The sequence below is a fragment of the Marmota marmota genome, unplaced genomic scaffold (assembly GCF_001458135.2).
Source record: "Marmota marmota marmota unplaced genomic scaffold, marMar, whole genome shotgun sequence".
Taxonomy (NCBI): domain Eukaryota; kingdom Metazoa; phylum Chordata; class Mammalia; order Rodentia; family Sciuridae; genus Marmota; species Marmota marmota.
The window spans coordinates 9,053,851-9,076,175 of NW_025999891.1; the positions used below are offsets into that span (position 1 = coordinate 9,053,851).

A 22,325-nucleotide genomic window follows, 5' to 3' on the forward strand; every position below is an offset into this window, starting at 1 on the left:
TCAGAATAACAGGAATAGACTTCCCTACACCTGGCAACACATCTTCTGTAAGAGGGGCTGAGTACAGAGATGATCATACTTTTACTGGGTTTTTCAATCTTCCATTAAAGAGAGGACAGTGACGAAAATGCAGGCATTCTAATAAGGCCTGAAGTTAATATGAATTAATGTCTGCCTCTCTCCAAGCCAGCTTCCAGAACCTCCATGAACACAATGTCAGTGACTTTAAAGACACTAGGCCTAGGGGCTCCTCTTATCCACTCCTCAAATTATATTTTAATATAAAGTACTGAATCTGTAGGAGAGAGATAATCTTCTGTGCTGTTCCTTCAAGCAGCAAAGGGAAAATTAGAGGAGCTATTCATATTTAAGGTTCCTTAAACTTCTCTTTTCAGATGATCCTAGAAAATTTTATTTTTAAAGAACAAAGTGAAAACACTCCAAAACATCTAATATATGCCAAATGAGTTATGTCTGCATCTAACATCTCATTTAACATAATAATCCTACAAAACTCAGAATTAAAATGCTTATTTTGTGAACACTGACTTGGGGCCCTGAGGTTTTAGTAACTGGATCAGAGTCACAAAGCTAGAGGTTGAAGATGGTGAGTACAAGGTCTTTGACTATTTGGGGATCATATAGAAAGAGTAAGCTACTTGCACTTTCCATACTGCCCACAATTAGCAAAAGTAATTCAAGGGCTTTGCTGTGAGAGAAGATAATGAAAATCACCTAATATGGCTTGCTTACAGGGAGCAAGTATTTAATACTAGTTCCTCCCCCCTTCTAAAGACACCAAAAAGGGGTACCTACTCACCAAGCCAAGCATTCCACACTTGAGCACTTTATAAAGTGCACTAGATAACTGTAATCCCTCCGATTTGTGAAGCTAAAGCTGGAGGATCACAAGTTCAAGGCCAGCCTCAGCAACTTATCGAGATCCTGTTTCAAAATGGAAAAAAAAAAAAAAAAAAAAGACTGGGGATGGAGTTCAGTGGTAGAGTGCCCATGGGCTCAATCCCCAAGTACTGCAAAGAATAAAAAAAAGTATAATAGTGTAATAAACAGAAAAACCATCCTTCGAAAGCTAAAATTTTCATTTATACATCTGTGGATCATCTGCATTTCTTTCTTTTTACAACTTAAGGATGAGCAGGGCGCAGTGGTACACACCTGTAATCCCAGTGGCTCAGGAGGCTGAGGCAGAAGGATCACAAGTTCAAAGCCAGCCTCAGCAAAAAGTGAGGCACAAAGCAACTCAGTGAGACCCTGTCTCTAAATAAAATACAAAAATGGGACGGGATGTGGCTCAGTAGTAAGTGCCTCTGAGTTTAATCCCTGGTACCAAAAATAATTAATTAATTAATTAATTAATAAGCCAATTTTCAACTTCATAGCTAAGAAGCATTTCTATTCTTGCCCATCTTTATTCTAGTTATGTAGGTTTTTATAGTTTGTTTTTTTTTTGCTTTGCTGGAGATCAAACCCAGTGCCTTGTGCATACTCAAGGGTAAGTGCTCTACCACTGAACTAATCACATCCCCAGCCAAGAAGGGGTCTTTTAAAAATTGTCTCAACTGTACTGAGAGTAACTACTAAATTACAATGAAAGTAAATCTTCAGCACTCAGGGCCTTAGTTTCCCTGCCTTACATTGAGCTATACCCCATTCTTTCAGTACCTCAGATGCCAAGCTTATTTTGGCCTTAGGAATCCCCTTCAAGTATACTCATCCTGGAGCACTAGCTCAAGGAGACCTTCTCTGACCCATATGTGCTCTCATAGCATCCCACACATCTCCCTGTAACTCTAATTCACTCCAGGCCTGTAACTCTAATTCACTCCCTGGAGTATCAGCTCAGCACTATGCTCTGCCAACACTACTGCAAATCCAGGAGGACCAACAACTAGCAAGTGCTACATCTCTCACGGTGATTACAGTCTGGGGGATGAGCATTCTAGCAGCACTACATCTAACCATGGCTAATGATCTATATATATTTTTCTCCTAGAGTTACACTGTGGAAGGTGAAATAGGAAACAAGAATGAGTATTTATTCTCAGCCTTAATGACAACTAAGTGTAATCACCATGTATTCACTGAACTAAATAAAGGTAACAGCAATAGAGTGAAGAGTGGGGGTGGAGGGGCAGAAATTCATGCTTGAAAACTCCACAATATGATTCTAAAATGATCAACAAACTAAAGGTTTTAAATACATATAACCATAGCAACGCCTTTAAGTAAAGACCTAAGAGTATGTAACATGCCCACTTCAGGCATACTGACAATAATTTTGAAAATGTCTGCTAAGATTACTGGATAACAATAAAAGAATGGCAAGTTTGGCCTAAAATGTAACAGAAAATGTTAAAGTTGTCAGTTATTACAACAGTAGAAAACCAGAAAGGAAAAGCCTAGAAGAAGAACTGGCCATCACTCCTTCCATCCCTTTCTTGCATCAAAAGGCACAGCTGGTTTCAATGCCTTCCCAATCATATTGTCCTGACACTGTGATGGGAATCACAAAGAATACAAATGAATATGAAAACATCAGAGAAAAGAAATGCTAGAAATCACAGAAACCAATCCTACTAAATACACCAGGTCAGGGTGGAGCTTAGCCTATCTGCCATTCCTGACTCACCAAGACAGAGGGAGAAGCAACCAAAGGATATAAGAAATACGATACCAGAGGCCTTGGAGCATGAAGTGTTAAAATAACATTATAAATAAAGGAAAAGGAAAGAGACTACACTTTCTACTAGCAGTAAGTGAGCTCTTTTCCTGAAGTGGGAACTGCTGTAAACAACTGAAAAACATACATAATAATCACAAGTTATAAATGTTCTTGGAAACTCCCTGGTTTCAACTAGTCCATGACAAATATCTGCAGAGGGAGCTCAGCATCTGCTATGAAGTTCAGGGAAAAGTAATTCTAACCAATGGAGTTGTGCCAAAATATCACCCCCGGGGTCTGACCAATTAAATGGCTGCTTCTTAGTGTGGCATTTAGGAAAGATGACAGATTGAACACTGCAGCAGAGAAACCTACACATTTATTTCAGCCCAGGCATTCTATCCCAAAGGGCAAAGTCAATCAGGAAAGAAAGCAGTTCGAGTAAAATCTCCTACCAATGCTGAAAACAGAATAAACAAACCTGCAGTTTAATTACCATAGAATCCTTTTTCTATTAGAATACTCTTTCCATCAAAAGGGATAACAAAACTCTTTGAGAACACAGACTCTGATCCCCGCAGTAGTCCTGTGCAGGAAAAAGGATGCATCAAACATGCCTGTCAGAACCTTCTGCCTGAAAAAGCTACTTTCACAAGATAATATCACAGTGACTAATGGGCAACTAGGAATTTTTAAAAAGCAGCCACTGCCAGAGACTACAGCAGAGGGTTTAGCCTTCCCGTGCCCTGGGAAAAGGCAGCACTTCAGGACCAGGATCAAGTAGGATCAAAGTTAAGCAATCTGCCTTTCCAAAATGAACTGCACAAAAGTTAACGAGGTCAAACACTGCAATGAAGAATGAACAGGACTCTAAATCCTAGTGTTTACTAAACCTCAGTATAACTTAAATTTTCTTAAAACAATAGAACCTGTTATATTTCAATTATAACTGGAAAGAATAAAATACTGGGCTGGGGTTGTGGCTCAAGTAGTAGAGCACTTGCCTAGCACATCTGAGGCACTGGGTTCGATCCTCAGCACCATATAAAAAAATAAAGAGATTCTATCCACCTAAAAGCTAAAAAATAAATTTTTTTTTTAAAAAATAAAATACTGCATCCTGGGGTTGTGTCTCAGTGGTACAGTGCTTGCTTGGATGTATGAGGCAGTGGATTCGATTTTCAGCACCACATAAAAATAAATAAAATTTTTTTTAAAATACTGCATGTCAAGTATTTACCCCATAGTCTAAGACTTAACAAGTGTTCAATACAAGTTAACTATAAATAATTTTAAAAGAAAGTACTTTTTAAGGTTCTTAAAATTTACCTGCTCTATCTGTACCTTTTTTCTTTAAACACACCAATATTTTTAATCATATTCAATTTGGTTCTCCAACCATCCTGCAAGAACTAAATGACTGATCCCAGGCCTTTCCCACTAGCTCAAAATTACACACACACACACACACACACAAACTTATATTCCCTTGAAGAATGTCTCTCAGAAGTGGTGAGAAGTGGTTTATCCTCCTCGTAGAATTTCCTCCCAAGTCTACCTCACTGCTAACGAGTTTCAGTTTGTCATCCACCTCCCAGGCAGTCTACACAATTCAGAATTTCTCCCTTAGCTCCTCAACCCTTCTTCCCCGCCACATCCAAAGAATGGACTGTACACCTTTGGCCCCCACCTGGTGCACCATAACTGCTCACACTGCACTGAGGCCAAAATGGGATTCTGTGATAAATGGAGGATGAATTCAGATGAAGTACCACCTCCTCCCACAGACCTTTAGCTTGGTTCGATATTTAATCTCAATCTGAAAAATAATGCTGACTTCCTGAACATTTTCTGCTCCTGCCAGGATGTAATATGCCCAATATTTATCCCAAGAAGCAGAAATAAATGGATTTCAATTTCACAGAATGCCACCAAAACCACAACAAACCTTTGTATTCTCATTGTATTCTCTCCTTGCAAAGAAAACCTATGCTTAATTTGGGCTTCAGTTTTCCTCTTTGCCTCTGTCCCACAACAAAGTGTAAAATAGTGTATATTTTTACCACTTCTCCATAGATTCAAGAAAAAAAACACACATGTAAATATCAAGCAGTTTCTTGCTATTTTCACTTGCAAAGTCCCCAGACCATCCTTGATGATCAGATGTGCCTTTTTTTTCACCCATTTTTCTTTATCCCTTTGCTCCTGGATTTACAAACTGGAAGGATAGGCTATCTTCTTTGTGACATGGCTGGGATATGAAAAGCACAAAAAACATTATCAAGACCTATACCTGTAGCAAGTATGGTTAGAGACCAAAGAATGAACCAGTTCAGAAATAACTCACAGGACTGCAATAATCCGCCAAGATCCCAAGGTGACTCCCTGCAGGTGGTTATCCCTTAGCCAACCTAGTCTCCTAATGAAGGTAATAAAGCAGATTTCAAAATAAAAAGCAACGAGAATTTGGAAAAACAAAAGTCTCTGAGATTGTTTACCAACAGAGTGACCCTAAACAAATTACTTATTTAACTGCTTCTCCAGAGACTTGCCAACTGAGCAGCTAGCATTTGATCCAGCCTCCAGTATTTAATGAAATTTTCAATTCAAAGATTAATAAAACCTTCACAATCCCCATTCTGTAATTTGTAAAGTAATTTGTAAACTACCATGGTCAGAAAACACTCAAAAAGGTGTGCTAGAAATCCTGGAACCTAACAAAATTAAACTATTATTTAAAAGGCTGGTGAATTGCAGGCTAAAATTTCCTATTGTTATTAAAAGAATAAATAGCTAAGCACAGATTGAGTCCTACACCTACCCAAAGTAACAGACCAGCAGTCAATTTTCTGCTTCCAGTTCATAAACCACATGAGTGTGGTGTAAGCTGGGAAAAACAACCATGCCCCAGGAAGAAAGAATAACCTGGTCCCTAGAATTAAGATGTGCACATGCATCAAGACAAAGGCCATAAGGACTATTATGTTAGTTTCTTCACAAACCAAAAACAGATTTATTCAGTCAAGCACCAATATTAACAGCCTGACTTTTTAAACCACGGCAAGTTTCAAAACACAGGCACACAAGTTACAGTAAAGAAAGGCACATCTTTGGGGCTGGGGTGGTGGCTCAGTGGTAGAGTGCTCCCCTAGCATGCATGAGGCACTGGGTTAGATCCTCTGCACCACATAAAAACAAACTAATGTATCCACCTAAAACTAAATATGCATAAATAAATAAATATTTAAAAAAAAAAAAAGAAAAGCACATCCTGGTTTGCACTGGACTTCCTGTTTGGGGCTGTCTGATCTCTTTACACTGCTCCTAGGCCAACAGTGTTAGATCTTTGACAAACAGGTAACCTATTCATATGTGCTGACAAATGGCTTACTGGATGGTATTTCAATTGATAATAAAATCCATTACTCTACAAATTAGGTAAAAGATTCACCTAACAAACATCAAAAACAAGCACGAGCCTCTAAGACACTTTCTGGATCTCCCATATTTGATACTGACATTTGTCCTAAAGTAAACAATAAAAACTTAACACAAGCCTGACTCTAATCCCAGCCATTCAGGAGGCCGAGGCAGAAGGAGATGAGGCCAGCCTAGACAATCTAGCAAGACTCTTGTCTCAAAAAAAAAAAAAAAAAAAATCGAAGGGCTGTGAACACAGCTCAGTGCACCACTGGTTCAATTACCGACACCACCCAAAGTGGGAGAAAACGAATATAAATAGTGCTGAAATAAGGAAATGAAGTCTGAAACAAAATTTGGAATACAAGGGCTGGGAAAAGGAGCAAAAAAAGTTGGAAATGCTTTTATAATTAAATACTGGCCCCTTTCCAAATGCAGAAGGAATAGATTTCTATCAGCTGGTCATCACTGAACAGACCCCAGAAGGGAGAAACTGAGAATCTTCAAAGGGTCCTCCTGGTATGCTCTAGCCCAAATCTACCAGCTACCCCGCTAACAGTTTGCTCTTGGTATTTCTGCGGCCCTCAGCAGCTTCAAGGCTGAAGCCTCTCACTTTAAGCCTAACTTCCACTGCTCTCAAAGAGCTGGTGGTTTCCCAGCCACATTCAGTATTAGGAATAAACACTCATCAACAAATATCCCAGCTTTTATGGACAAGTCATATTGCCTGTTTCCTCTGGAAGAGGAAGGTTGGACTACACTAACCTCTAATGTTTTTTCCAGCTGTAGAAAAAATTTCAGGATTCAATATTAACAGTGGAAACTAATATAGCTTCCTGAATTATTTCTCTGGTCAAATAGATGCCTCTGACATCCCACAGTGCAAATATTATATGCCTTTATCTACTATGCAAGAATTTTTCCCCCTTTCCCTTGAAACACAGAATCAGAAAATTCCCCGCTTGAAAGCAATATACTAACAAACCATAAGGGCTGTGCTTCATACATGGTCTTTTTATTAAGGTCTTACTGTAATCATCACTCAATTCCCACGCTAGTCATATGATTCACAGGGTGAAGAGAATGGTACAAGAGAACACAGGAGATCTGACCAGCAACATGTGGCACACCCACACAGTGGCTGTTAATGGGGAAAGAATAAGGCAAAATCTGGGTAAAGAAAAGGGAGGAAAAGAAGTGCAGTGAGTCAGTGCATGGGAAAACATAGCAAGTTTAATAGAAAACAAGGAAAAGGGAATGAGAGAGAAAGAAAAAGAGGGAAAATATAAATCACAGAAATTTAAATCTGAAATTCTGTTCATCCATCCTTCATTCACCTGACAAATACTGAACGCCTACTATGTGAAGGAAACTGAGCTATATACACCAGGGCAAATACAAAGGTCAACACACAGTTCTTACTCAATGAGGTTATGGTCTGGTAGGAGAAATACAGGCAAGTACACAAACCATTGAAATACATGGCAGAAAGTGTACTGTGCTATAAAGCAGAATCCTCTGTTACAAGACTCTGAGGATGTGATTACTCCCAGTGATGGATCAGACAAAGGAGGCTTCATACCAAGAGTGAACTGTAAGACAAAAGCAAAACGAAAACAAAGGCACCCAAGGAGGAAATCAAGGATGTGTAAGTTCAATGAGTAACTGGATTTGATTTGAGACATAGGCAAACATGAAGGGAGGGATGGTATTAATAATTGCTAGCAATTCAGAGAGTCATAGCTAAATCAGAGAGCTCCGGATTGGAGCCAGAGAGAATTCAGAAACCAGCCTAAGAATCTGAATTTTAATCCAGTGGAAGAGGAGTGGGAGAAGCTAACATGATAGAAGAAACTAAAAAAAACTTGGCCCCTAACTGGCACAGTGGCTCACACCTGAGGCAGAAGGATCACCTGTTATAGGCCAGTCATGGCAACTTAGGGAGACCTCGTCTCAAAATAAAAAATACAGGGATTGGCTAGCTTCACTTAGCATAATCTGCTCTAATGCCATCCATTTCCCTGTAAATTCTATGATTTTGTCATTTTTTAATGCAGAGTAATACTCCATTGTGTATAAATGCCACATTTTTTTTATCCATTCGTCTATTGAAGGGCATCTAGGTTGGTTCCACAGTCTTGCTATTGTGAACTGTGCTGCTATGAACATCGATGTAGCAGTGTCCCTGTAGCATGCTACAAGAACAAATTTCAAACACAACTTTCATTTAACAACACAATCCACTGCAATTCACCATTCCTGCACTGAACTCTCTGAACTTTTTCAGATTACTGAACTCTTCTCCCCTCCTCCCACCTTTATATTCCTGCATATTACAGAAAATTCAGAAACTTTATTTAACTGGGTTCTCAAGTAAATTATATAATTGGGGGCAAGCCATCACTAGCTCTGAAAAACTTTTATCCATCTCTGGTTGATGTCCCATAGAACTTTTCAAAGAGCAATTCTATGCAGGGTTAGGGAGTATGAGGCCTACAGTCAGAGCTCATAGTCTTTTTATTCATGCAAACGCTTAACAACAGATTAAGTGGCCCAAATGGGAACTAATACGATGTTCTACTCTAAGTAACCTCCAACCACTATATTCTCCTCTTTCATCCTTCTATGTCATAAAACTAGAAATCCCCTCACTTTACCAAAACAATTCAATCTGATTCCATCTACTTTTCCTTTCTTTTTTTTTTTAAGTTGTAGGTGGACACAATACCTTTATTTATTTTCAGGTGGTGCTGAGGATTGAACCCAGTGCCTCACATATGCTAGGCCAGCACTCTACTTCTGAGCTACAACACCAGCCCCCTGATTCCACCTATTTTTGAGAAGCACTATGGTACAGTGAAAAAAGAACAAATCAGAAGTCCATCTGGTGCCATAGAATAGTAATCATTTTGTCTGTGCCTCAGATTCCTCAATTGCAAAATGGGTATTTTAATATGTTTCTTACAGAATCATTGAGAATTAAATGGAAAAATATAAGAAAATGAAGGAGAAAAAGGGTAAGGTGGTAAATTTTTTAAGTGAAACAGACCTGGAGTCGAATTCTAGTTGTATCACTTAACTAGTTGTGTGATCTCAGGTAAATTAAAAATTTCTAGTCCTGTTTCTTATCTGTAAAGTAGGATGAGAGGTGTGTAGACAGACTACAGGCTAGTTCACTTTCCATTCTACCCTCTGCCTCATTTTTTCTCCCTATATTTTAAAAAATCCCTCAGTAAAGTCCTCCATTTTTCATCAGCAGCAAAACGAAACAGAACTGTATCTATATTTAACAGCAATTGGACATGTACTCCTATACAAATATACTATGTTCTATCTAAATCATAAACTAAAAAGGAATTTCAAAGGGTAAGGTAAAGCTGTAGAAAAACTTGAGTTCTAATATTTCCTTTTTCTACCCCAAAAGAAAGCCTTATGCATCCCTAAAATTTGGAAATTATATACTGTTTAGTAAAATAGTACAGAACTATTTTGCAAACTTTTTTTGGGGGGTGAGGGGGTATGAGGGATTGAACTCAGGGGCACTCGATCACTGAGCCACATCCCCAGCTCTATTTTGTACTTTATTTAGAGACAGGGTTTCACTGAGTTGTTTAGCACCTCACTGTTGCTGAGGCTAGCTTTGATCTGGTAATCTTCCTGCCTTAGCCTCCGGAGAAGCTGGGATTACAGGCATGAGCCACCATGCCTGGCTTATTTTGCAAATTTTTTAAAGACAAAAAATAAATAGAATAGACTGGGTACAGCATCTAGCACAGTGACAGGCATAGAGAGCTGCTTAAATAAATGTTGGCGCCCTGGTTTTTAAAAACTAACCTTCACACTCAGGCCTCTTTGTACAAGTTTATGCAAAGTGAGCTCTGTTGTGTCCCTTTTACTTCATTCCCAGTCTCTAAGAAAGCAGCTGGCACTCTGCCTTCACTTCCTCTTCATACACTCATTCATTAACTCCACTTCACTCTACAGAAGCTCTTCTCCAGGTCACCAATGAACAGATGGAGAAATGCATAGCTTTTCCTAAGTCCTCAAACTTCATGACCTCCTCCTCCTCATGATGATGACCTATTGACATTTCTTCCTGAATCTCTTACTGGATCCTTCTTCTGTCTTCCACAAAAATGCAGTAGTTGGACTATCCTTTGACTCCAAGGACCAATCTTTCTCCCTGTCCTCCTTTCCTGGCTTCTCCTTTTGCTCCCTAAATATGCTCTAGGGTTCTGTCTCCCCACTCTTCCTTTCCTTCTCTAGTGAATTTTACTGGTTTTAGTCTTTAAATATATCCATCATCTATTCTATGTCCACTGCCATACCCTAACCTATCTGCCTCCATCTTTTAAGAAGGAAAGTAAGCACTTCTTCATTGGTTCCTCCTTTGCCACTCTCTATCCTCAAGACAGTAGCTATGATAAACTTTTATTTTAAAAAATAAATTTCTGCTTGTTACTTTCCTGTTTCAAAGTTTTCTATGGTTTCAAAAGTCTATCATTCTTTTGAGTAAATACTAGGCTTCCTATATGGTCCACAAAAGCTCCACATGATGTGGCCTCCCCTGCCTCACCACTTACTTCACGCCGCTCTCCCTCTCTCTTTGACCTCACTCAATCTTCTGTCATGTCTATTATTCCTCAAAAAAAAAAAAAAAGGTATTTATTATCCTCAAGGCCTCACACTTGTGGTTCCTATCAGAAGGAGGGCTCTTTAAGTCAGTCAGCCTTTGGTTCACCTTCCCTATAACATAATTGTCTGGCACACAGTGAGGGAACACTTTATTTGCTGGAAGAATAGATTTCTTAGTATTCAGTCACGTAACTCCCAAATCTAAATCTCTGGCATCAGTCTCTCCCTTCAGTTTCAGTACCTTATTTCTAAAAGCCTGCTAGATATTCACCCCTCAACTTTAGCAATACCAAGTGTACTCAAAACCAGACACTTTTTCAAAACCAGTTCCTCCAATCTTCTGAAAGTATATGAGCAATATGATTCCCACTTTCCAGTTCAAAACACTGAATTCCTCATTCATTTGCTCTGTCTGTCCGAAACTCTAATCACTCTCTGAAAGTAAATTCAAATACCACTTCATTCATTCATGCATTCAATCATCTACTTATTCATTCAACAAATACCGAGTACCTTTTATGAGGCAAAGATACAGGAAAGCAAAGCAGACATACTTTTGTCAATTATATGTGAGTCAATCACACAAATATTTAATTATAGAATAAAAAAGGCTATGAAGAAAAATCACTAGGAACCATGAGAAAAAAAGTGAGGCATCAAGAAACACTACTCAACCAAGCACAGGGGTACACACCTATAATCCTATCAACTCAGGAGTCTGAAGCAGGAGGATTGCAAGTTTGAGACCAGCCTCAGCAACTCAGCAAGGCCCTAAGCAATTCAGCGAAACCCTGTCTCAAAAAAAAGGGCTGGGATATGGCTCAGTGGTTAAATGTCCTGGGTTCAATCACTGGAACCAAAAAGAAACACTGCTCTGATGATGTGCTGACTGAGAGAGATATGACTTCTAATAGGCAGCCTGGAGGGAAGAGCAGGCCAAGCAGAGGGATCAACCAAGTCCTGAAAGCAGGAGACCAGCAGGCCTATTTAAGGTACCTACCATTTCTGCCATACGGAACATATCTATCTGGACCTGTCCCCTACCTCCATACTCATTTCACTGGTGGTTACCTGAGAGAAAGGACAGAGAGTGTCTCTCATGAGCCAAAAGCCCCAGGAGATGCTGAGTCACATGTCTGGTGCCTAGGAATCTAAGATTGTAAAAAGCTCCCACATGACTCTGATATGCAGCCAAATTTGCAAATCGAATGCCCAATGACCCATTCAAAAGACATATATGATTATTCTCTCATGAAAAATCTCTATGGCCAGTGCGGCAAATACTTTCTAAAATTGGCAGCAATAATCCCAACCATAATTTGTCCCAAAAGGACAACCAAGTCCTTTTGTGGGGTGACTTAAATGTTCTACCCTTACAGAGGTAAAGTTCATGGCCCCACCTCTTGAATCTGGGCTATACTTGTGACCAACTTTGATCAAAGAATGGTTCAGAAGTGATAATGAATGGCTCCCAGACTAGAAAAAGACCCTGCTGCTTCCATTATGGCCCAGGCACTATGTACAAGGAGCCTGATCTAGATTAATAAACAATGGGAGGCCATGAAAGAGACAGACTGCATGGAGAACCCAGAGGTCCTCGCCAAAAGTTAGCATCAAGGCCCCAAACATGTGAGTGAAGCCGTGGACTGAATCCTCCAGTCCAATCATCATCACTTGGAGGAAAGCAACGTGTCCTCCTTCCTTGAACTAGTAACCCACAGAATCATGAAAAACAAAATGGTTGTCATTTTACTCCAACAAAAACTTCTGGGGCTGGGGATATAGAACACTTTCCTAGCATGTACACCCACACTTTTGGGTAATTTTTTTGGGTAATTTTTTACTAGATAACTGTAACAGTCAGAAATTTAAAACTCTCTCTAGTAGTCATTCAAATGTTTCCTAACTTTGATGACCAAAAACATCTTCCTTATATTCATCAAAATTACTCCTCCTTCAATTTAAGCCCATTTCTTCTTACATCTTTGAAGTTGATGAAGAATAATTAATCAAAATCCCTCTGGCAACTAGTCTCATGCTTGAAAATGATAATCAAGCTATCCCTTAGCTTCTTCTCTAGGCTAAAATCTTTCTCCTCTTTTAAACTTACACTGATAGGGCCTATTTCCCAACCTTTTAATCATCTTTGATTATCCTCTCAACTATAAAAGAACCAAAATTGAGTGTCAAAATGTTTCTAACAGAGATTATTTCCTAGCACCGATGGTTCATCTTTTTATAATCTCGTTTCACATAGTCCCAAATATGGCAGCACCCCAAAAGTTATGAAGTGTTCTACAAACTTAATCACTCACTAGAATTGCTATGAGCCCTTTTCTGCTCTTAATTTACTTTTTTTTCATTTTGACTCCCTTCACTCATCAAGCTGATGTGACACTGCAGAACAGCAGTCAGTTTTTACATATTCCAAATATTGTAAGTACAATAGAAGTCCAATGAGACAGGAGTATGACTCAGTGGTAGAGCACTTGAGTAGCACTTGAGGCCCAAGATTCAATCCTTAGCACTGTCAACTTAAGGGGGGAAAAAAAGGGATAAAAAAGAAGGAAGAGAAAAGCCTGAGAGGTTGGAGTAGGCACACCATTAATTTCAATCAAGGAAGGTCTCTAATCATAACTGGGGCCTTTCCATAGGTCAGGTAAACTCTGGTACCTCCTCCATCTACCTTGATAATAAGGTGGCCTTGTAAAAGGCAAGATCTGTAGCACTTGCCTCTTCAGCAAAGGTCCCATTTATGTAGAACCAGATAGGGTGTATTTAACTACAAAGAAACCAACTGGTTATGTAATACATTGCAAGAATACATTTTTTCCTGATTCTTACCTCAACATATGCTTCTAAATAGAATTAGACACTGGTAAAATAGGGATAATAAAGCCTACCCCAACATAATATATGGAAATAATTTTTGTAAGGCACTATAAAAATGTTAGGATAAGACTTCAGCAAGTCCCTTAAATCTTCACACTAACTTAAAATTGTTACCTGAGGGTTTCAGGTAACACATACTGTTATGGTTTAGATGTGAAGTGTCCCCCAAAAGCCTTTTTGCATGTGAGACAATGCAAAAATGTTCAGAGATGAAATGACTGGGTTATAAGAGCCTTAACCCAATCAGTGAATTAATCACCTGATAGGATTAATTGAGTGGCAAGTGGAGTACCTCTCTGCTTTCTGATAATCATATGAGCTGCTTCCCTCTGCCATACTCTTCTGCCATGATGTTCTGCCTGACCTCCAGCCCTGAGGCTGAGGAAAGGAGTCTGCTGTCTGTGGATTGAGACCTCTGAAACTGTGAGCCCCTACATAAACTTCTCCTCTCCTAAAATGGTTCTGATCAGATCTTTGAGTCATAGTAGTGAAAAAGCTGACTAAAACACATACTAAATAGGTAGCCATGGGCTCAAAGTCACCAACGGGAGCCAAAACCATCCGTCTAAGCAGAGTATATGAATTTTTCAACCTTTCAAAACCTAGAACAGTGGTTTGACCTTGGTAACCCACTTCAGGCACTGTTTCTGATGGTGCCAGTCTCCACACTCAGAACCAAATTCAGTCAAGGAACTCAACAATCTAAAGCAAAAGAGACAGTGCTGTTGGAGTCAAATCAGGCAGAATAACTATACTTGGGAGGTAGGAGCTCACTTCATATATTAACTATGACTTCTAGGGGATAAGAATTTCATCAATCAGAGAAAGGGAGACTGTTAGGAAAAGGCATGGAGTGCTGAAGAGATATCTAGGAATGGGATAAGAGAAGTTTAGTGAAGGCAGAGAGGAGAGCATTGGCTGAGAGAAGGAGAGAAGGAGAGAACAGTGACTGGCAGGACAGGGTCAAATTTAAAGCGTTTTACAAATAAAGCTACACAGAAAACTGAGAACCAATGGCATCCTGAAAAGACAAGAGTAAAGATTAGATTTGGCCTTTAGGAAGATAACTTGGGCAACAATATGAAGAAGATAGGAGCAGAGAAAGATTTAAAGTGGAGTAACCAAAGTACATTTGATAAGAGTCTGAACCAAGAATTGCAAACATCAAATTCCTGGAGGCAAAATAAATAAAATGTAAAATCTTTGGTCTATAAGATCTTGGAGAACGGTAGTCTCTGTGATCTTTGAAGAGTACAGGGCCTGACAAAATGTTCACAAAAATTTTAAGCCACTGAGCTGTTTAAACAAAATGTCCAGTTTTCTGATCTCAGGTAAACTGAAGCAATGACAGTGAAGATGAAGAAAAGCCACACATCAAACCAATATCAACAAGGTTTAGCAATCATGGGTTTATCATATTTAGAGGATGTGAACATAAAAGGAGCGAACAGGAAGACTCGGTGGATATAATTAACAGAGTTCTAACCTACAGCAATATACACAGAGCATGTGAGGCAGCAGGTGAGAAAATGCGTTCAGGTGTGTGCATGCTGAATTTAAGATGCCTTTTGAACACCCTGATAGTTGTCAGATTGGACAAAGCTTGTCGAGATTGCCCAGTTGGCAATAAGAATCCAGATGGATAAGAGGGATCGATGGGCTACTAAAACATACTAGGGGTAGCTGAAGTTATGGGCATCTTTGAGATTCTTGGAGGGAAGACAGAAGGGCAAAGACTTGGAGCATCTCAACATTCGCTGGATTATCAAAAGAGAATGAGAAAAAATAACAGAAGGACACTGGAAACTCAGGAGAGGAAAAATGAAAAGGACTGTTGAGGTAAAATAGTTCAACAGTGTTAAATGCTAGGCAGAAATTAAGATGGAGGCTGAAACAGGGACAATGGTTTGATAATTAGTTCACTGATGATCTGCAGAAAAGCCACAGTAGGGTGTTTATGGTGGAAACAAAAAGGACAAAAAGCTCATTGAGAAAGAGAGGAGCTCTTCCTCTCTCCGACCTTACTGAGAACCTAATATGTGCAGAGTACTGGTGAATACAATTCTAAAACAAACCCTCATTCCCAGCATCCCTACCCTGTGCCTGAAGTAAAAACCAGATTCTCCTTACTCAACAGACCCGGTAAATAAGCAGCAGCTTTGTGGAAGTGACTTCTAGGCCGAAACCAGCTGGCCAGGTTCGCTGGGGAAAGATGTTTCAGAGAAGGCCCACAGGTGCAAAGGTGACAGTACACAGACCACTTCAAGTAACTAACTATAAGGACGAGTGCCTCAAAGATATGAGAGTTTTGACTCTAGCTGAAGAGTTTAAAGGTGAAAACAGGAGGGAAAAGGGCAGGAACCTGAACAGAATATAAGGGGAGGCTCTTCACAATCCCTCACAAAGGAAGATGGGCACAAACTCACAGGTAACAGTTCAGTATTCCATCAATTCAACATTCAGTTAGGAGGAAGGTACTCAAATGTGTACCTCTCTTCTATTCACAATGGTTTAGTCTGACCAAACTGTTTCTCACAAGATACAAAAATAACAGAAAAAAAATTTTTTAAATAAGAGCAAAAGATGGATGAAGTTGCAAACCTAACATGGTTTCTCAAAGGCTTACATAAACAATGTTCTAATGAGTTCTAAAACCACATCCAGATCCCAAATAAAAGGAAATGTTTCCTCTCAAGGACCCCTTCAAAGAGTTTGAAGGGCTAACTTTAACACACCCAAATTGATAAAGCATTGACTCACTTCTGAAGACTAAGGACTTCCCCAGTTTCTTCCCCCAGCTTAGTCTAGCTTAAGGAAACAGAGAAAACAATCTAGGGTTACCTGATTTTTCCTGTTTCAAAATACTGCCACAGCACACAGCAAGCTGCCTCCAATTCCTGCCACTGAGGTTACTGGAGCCATGTTCAGATGAGATCATCTCAGGAACCAACAGCAGCAGCTTTCAGGCAGAGTGAATGGTGCCGCCTGGGGACGTATCTTTGGTAAGCAAGATTGCAACAGAGCAGGCAGTTTACCCAGGGCAGTGCTGACTCACGCTAGGCAAAACTCCTATTACCCAAACAACTCAGCCTGAGCCAACTACAATCAACTGCAACCTAGAAAAGAAAAGGCACCCCACTGATTGTTTTAAATCAAGGGCTGATTATTGGGGGCAGGTAAACCTCATTCCCCTACTGCTAGTAGTAACTCGGCAGCTCCTGGAGCCCTTACTATGAAAGAAAGCCTCCAAGGCCGTTTCTGAAATTTCATCTGAACACAGCCTTGAACTGGGCACAGCAAGATTGCCGCAGGTGGGAGGTTCACAGCTCTAAAGATTTCCCTAGGAAGGTAAAGAAGTCACTCTGCATTTACAAACTGAATCACCTGGGCTGGTGGCTTCAGAGGAAATGGCCCGGTCATTTCACCACTCCTGGTCAAGTCATTAGGGTGAATTTTTGTCAGCTCTACCCAGGCTCACTATTCTTTTTTCCATCTAGGCCTGCTCTGGTCTCTGTTTCCTTAGACAACTCGACTCTCTCATTAAGACAGAACTACAGCAGGATTCTTCCTTTTTTTTTAATTAGCTGCCACATTCTCTGTGCTAAAATGAAATATAGGAGGCTGTGAAAATCACTTAACCAACTTGCTCTTAAGAGAAAAATCCCTAAATGTATGTCAATTCTTATTTATTAGCCTACTTATTAAAAAATTAATCCTAGAATGACTGACTCATCATTATTATTGAATTTACTCTGATAGGTTGGAACTAGCACTGGTGTTATGCAAAGAAAACAAAAGATCAAGTCCTTGCTATCTGTTTTAACTTGAAAGGAGAAAAAGTAAAGTTCATATCATATCCTTCTGTCCCCTGTTTAAAAAATGCAAGAGTTCCATGTCCCATCAGCTATTTTTTAGCCAGGGCATTGGAGGCTGCTGTACCTAGCCTTCTTGTCTTTCACAGTAGGTCTCACAGGACATGAACTCTGGATGTAGCTGCCAAGCCAACTTGTCATTCAATAAATGTTAGGTTAATTAAAATGTTCAAGCAGATACTTTCATTCCTTTTCACGGGACTAAGTTTAAAAAAAAAAAAAAAAGTCTTTTATCCAACTCACAGAATTCTCCTTAACTACATTATTCAAGTAGGATAACCACTCTGGGCTTTTATAAGATATTATAAAACGTTTTCCCCCTTTTTTCCCCTCAACTTCAGTGCTTCCTATTCAGAAAATGGCTGTTTAAAGAAACTTTGTCTTCAGTGTGTTAATTAGTCCTTTTCAAATGATAAAAGCATCTTTATAGCAGCTGACAACAATTATCTCATGAACCACACTTTTAAAAATATTTCTGTAGTTGATGATAAGTCACAAACATTCTAATATGAAACAACTCTTAGGATACAAATACAGAACCTCATTTGGAAAAAACATGGTATTGTTAGAAAAGCTTCTGGCCCATTCAACATTAGTGAACTCTAAATAAGGGAGAGAATATCCAGATTGTAGAGTGTCCACAAAGTAATATGAAATAGGAGGAAAACAATCAAGAACCAGAAGCATCAGAACTCCATAACTGATAAGACAAATACCATTCAGCAGGTGAGGAGAGCCTCTGAAGCTCTGGAATTCTGATAGTTTTTATCAGTTTCCCCAAAATACAGCCATACTCCATCCTAGTTCCTTCTTTTAGACCAGAAAGGTTGAAGATACACATCTGGAGCTTATGAAAGACACTAAATTTGAACTATGGCTTCAGACGCTTCAAATTTTATGAGGTTATATGAAAATAATGAGATTATGTAAAAATAAGAAAAATAACTGCAGTATGTGATTAAGTTCTTTCAAAACATTATTTTAGGGTTGGGGCTGCAGCTCAGTGATAGAGTGCCTGCCTCGCATGTGTGCAGCACTGGGTTCAATCCTCGGCACCACATAAAAATAAATTAAATAAAGATATTGTGTCCATCTACAACTAAATGAAAAAAAAATTTTAAAACTCAAGTAATTTATACCCAAAATTATTAATAGGGTTTGGTAGTATAAACTCTACCACTGAGCTACTACATTCCTAGCCCTACGTTTATTTATTTATAAATAAGTGGCGCACGGGTACACACACATACCACGTACATAAAATTTCACCACACATAAAATTTGTATGTATCCACACCCACTGTTTTACTTGAATAGAAAAATGTAACATCATTTATAGCCCACATTTATTTTTTCCTCGGATAGATCTTAGCATTATAAACAATAAGCAAGTGTCAAAAAGAAGTATTCATTTCTCAGGATTCTGTAACTTTCAAATCCTCAGAAAATTAACAAATATACAAAAAGAACAGAGGATAACACAACCAGGCGGAACTGCAATGGGGACAAGGATCAAGGAACTGTGTTTAGCTTTCCTGATATTTGAACTTTTCTTAAACAACAAGAATATGTTCAAATATGACTCTGTTATTTAAAATTCAGTAAATTTTCACAATTTTTATTGTTTGTATACTACTTTATTACTGGTTCTTGTCTTCTATCACGTGTTAACAAACAACATAGAAATGTACAAAAAGCATAGATCAACTAAAAGAATGGATTTACAATTTCTTACAAATTGTATGCAGTTTTATTTTTATGTCGGAATGCAGAAATCTATATTGATAATATTTTCTGATAGTAAAATTGTACCTAATTAACAGATTTCAAGTAAATCAAGAGCTCATGTCATTCTACTTCTTGGCCTCCGCTGAGCTTTACAATCTGATTCAGTTTGTATCAGATTGTACAAAGTCCAACAAATGTTTTCCATCAAGTCAAGAAAACTCAAATATCATAGTGAAAGTGGTAAAAAGAAATCTTTTCTCCTTTATATTCTTTCCTCTCCATACCTTCTGTCTACTTTCCACCCCCTGCATCTTAAATGATACTGCACATTCCTTCTTTTTATCAAAATTAATCTTAAGTCCACTTCCTTTTTCTGATCAAGAAAGTTAATTAGTAAATCTAAATTTCCAGGAATCAGTGGCTGTCTCACACTATTGCTAATTAAAGACACTGCCAAAATCTAATCTTTTGTGTTCAGGAATCATATTAACTTTTTTTTTTTTTTTAACTGAAGTACCTACTATTTAAGAAAAATAATATGGGTGCCAACCAAACATCTATCATCTAATAAATCATAAAAACTTAAACACAAAAAATGAAGTAAATTTTAGGATAGTCAAAAATCAACTGTAGGGGTACTTAGAAATCAAAAGGGTGCTTAGTGAAAATGATCGCTTACCATCTCAGTCCTTCAGATGCTCTGAATTAACAGAAGTGGAAGGAGACCCCAGAATCTGAATTTTAAATAAGTGTCTCTCCCCCACACAGGATTCTGATGCAGAAAAGAGCCTTGGAGTGTACTTTGAGAGACAAGTGACAGCTATTTTCCCTAAGTGCTACTCAGGGCAAAATCACTTTTTTTCCCGAAGACCACCAAAGCAGAACAGTAGTCACACTGAGCAGGTCCTAGACATCAGTCCCCTCACCCACAAGAACCACAAAGAATATAATAATTGAACTGTTATTTTGTTGGTTGGACCATTATTTTCTTCAAGTCTCCAGAGGCAATTATCCTAACTACTATTAAGGACTTCAGCTGTCACCCACAATCTTGTTACACAGAGACATTTTCATACCTGGGATGCAATACAAGGGGCTTAATGGAATTTTTATAGCTGTGAAAATTAAAGTTCACTTGACTCAACAGAACAGTCAAATGAAACAAAGGCAAAAACCTCCCCCAAAGGTACAGGTTGAAAGTTGAGGCTTTTGACTTCCTGATGAGGCAGTTTTGCCAGAAATTCAAACCATGGATGCTCTATAGCTCATGTGTCTCCAGAGTGCCCAAATGTCAACTTATCACCACAGCATCAGCCAGCACAGGCTCACCTGCTGTATAAAATGGCCTCTCCTGGGAGACAAAGGCTGTCGCCATGGCAGAGATCATTCCATCTTGGGGCCAGAAGGACCAGGCAGTCCCTTTAATCTTTAACGAGCCACTTCCACGTTCAGATATGGGAACTGGCGATGCTCAACCTGCTTCACAGCACTCTGCTGCAAAACAACCCCCGAGTGGCATGATGGTACGCCGACCGAGTCTGTCCCCGCTGGTACAGTTACCAGAATCTGTTCTATAATGTAATTGTGAGCACTTTATTATCCACTATGGTATAATACTTCATATCTCAAGAAAGGTATCCAATATCAAGAGCCTAGCGATTGCCTACCTCAGGCACAATGAAATAGTAGGTTCCTGTATGTCAGTAATTGAAAAAGTAGCAAGCAGGCAGGAAAGGGAGGAATCCAAAACTGTCAAGACAGAGTCTGAAGACCCGATGACAAGGCTGAGAGAAAGGAAGTCAGCGATGTGATCAAATTGCTATCTTGCTATTTATTTCAGAAAACTGGCAAGGGAAATCTTGGAACTATTTGATGGGTGTAATTTTCTACCCAAGGCTATTTCTTAGTTTTCTTCCTGAGCTGCTAATACAGAGAAAGGGCAAGGAAAAGGCCCCCATCATCAAACTCCATCACCTAAACAACTCTTAACAACTTCAAATGAAGTGACCTCGTGTCCTATTACTTACCTGCCCCAGTCACCTTCCTCTCAGAATAAAGATTCTGTAATTCAGCTTTGAAGTTTTCCTGAATTCTTAATAATTCTTTACTATATACCTCTGGATTCTTCTCCTCCTTCTTACACACATGCCTTGCTTCCAATAAGTCAAACATTCCAAACGTTCACCCTGATTTCCACTAAAAATGTCATAGGATTAAGTTACCTTTGTCTCATCCCCCAAATCTAGGGGGCCTTTGTCAACATTGTGAAGGGTGATTTCTAGCCAAGTAGAGAAGATTACCTGTTCACCCACAGTTCATCTTCAAACTGACTTCTGTAGGCTATGGAAATAAAAGGATAAGACTGCAGAACTTGAATGTCCCATCAAGGTAATTAAAGTAATGAAAGAGGGAAAGACAATAGAAGGAGAGAATTCAAAATAAAGACTGAACTGTGCATTTCAGTAGCACTTAAGAAAACACTCCATCTGACTAAGCAGCTGATGAGTAGACAAATACCCAAAGGCCTGCACATTCTCTAGAGACCACTGTGCTCACAATGCCTGTTTGCTCCACGATTCTGCAAGAGATCACTTCATAACCTCAGACTCATTATGTATGATAAATCGGATGAACACATTTCAACATCCAGAATTCTACTGATCTACTTGCAAATAAAGTTACAGACTTACTTCATCCCAAACCCATGTAACAAGGAATAAAACTTTTTTTTTTTTTCCCAGATCTTTCAAGGGTAGAGAGAGGGAGAGAGTTATGGAGAGAGAGGATGATCACTGGGTACTCAAGTATAGTTTGATAGAAATAAGAAAGCCAGGGCTGGGGCTATAGCTCAGTGGTAGAGCACTTGCCTTGCACGTGTGAGGCACTGGGTTCGATCCTCAGCACCACATAAAAAAAATAAAGATAATGTGTCCATCTAAACTAAAAAAAGAAAGAAAGAAAGAAGAGAGCCAGGCACAGTAGTACACATAATCCCAGCCACTGGGGAGGCTGAGGTAGGAGAACTGCAAGTTCGAGGCCAGCCTCAGTAACTTAGTGAACCCTATGTCAGATTTTCTTTCTTTTTTTTTTTTTTT

The 22,325-nt window shown here is 39.1% G+C and overlaps 1 protein-coding gene across 3 annotated transcripts in view; it reads right to left on the reverse strand.

Moving 5' to 3' along the window:
• Positions 1-18,288, reverse strand: part of Rffl (ring finger and FYVE like domain containing E3 ubiquitin protein ligase) — a 44,272-nt gene extending 25,984 nt beyond the window's left edge. The window contains exons 1-2 of one of the 3 annotated variants that reach the window (XM_015501203.2): positions 10,566-10,573; positions 8,708-8,710 (exon numbers count right to left, since the gene is read on the reverse strand). Coding sequence is in view for 1 of the 3 variants with exons in the window: in XM_015501205.2 (XP_015356691.1) it covers positions 16,472-16,568 (97 nt within the window). In the remaining 2 variants the exon portion in view is untranslated. Of the gene's footprint in view, positions 1-820; positions 843-8,707; positions 8,711-10,565; positions 10,574-16,471 lie in introns of those variants that run through there. The other 2 variants (XM_015501205.2, XM_048795007.1) reach the window with 2 other exon arrangements.
• Between the last annotated feature and the right edge of the window lie 4,037 nt (positions 18,289-22,325).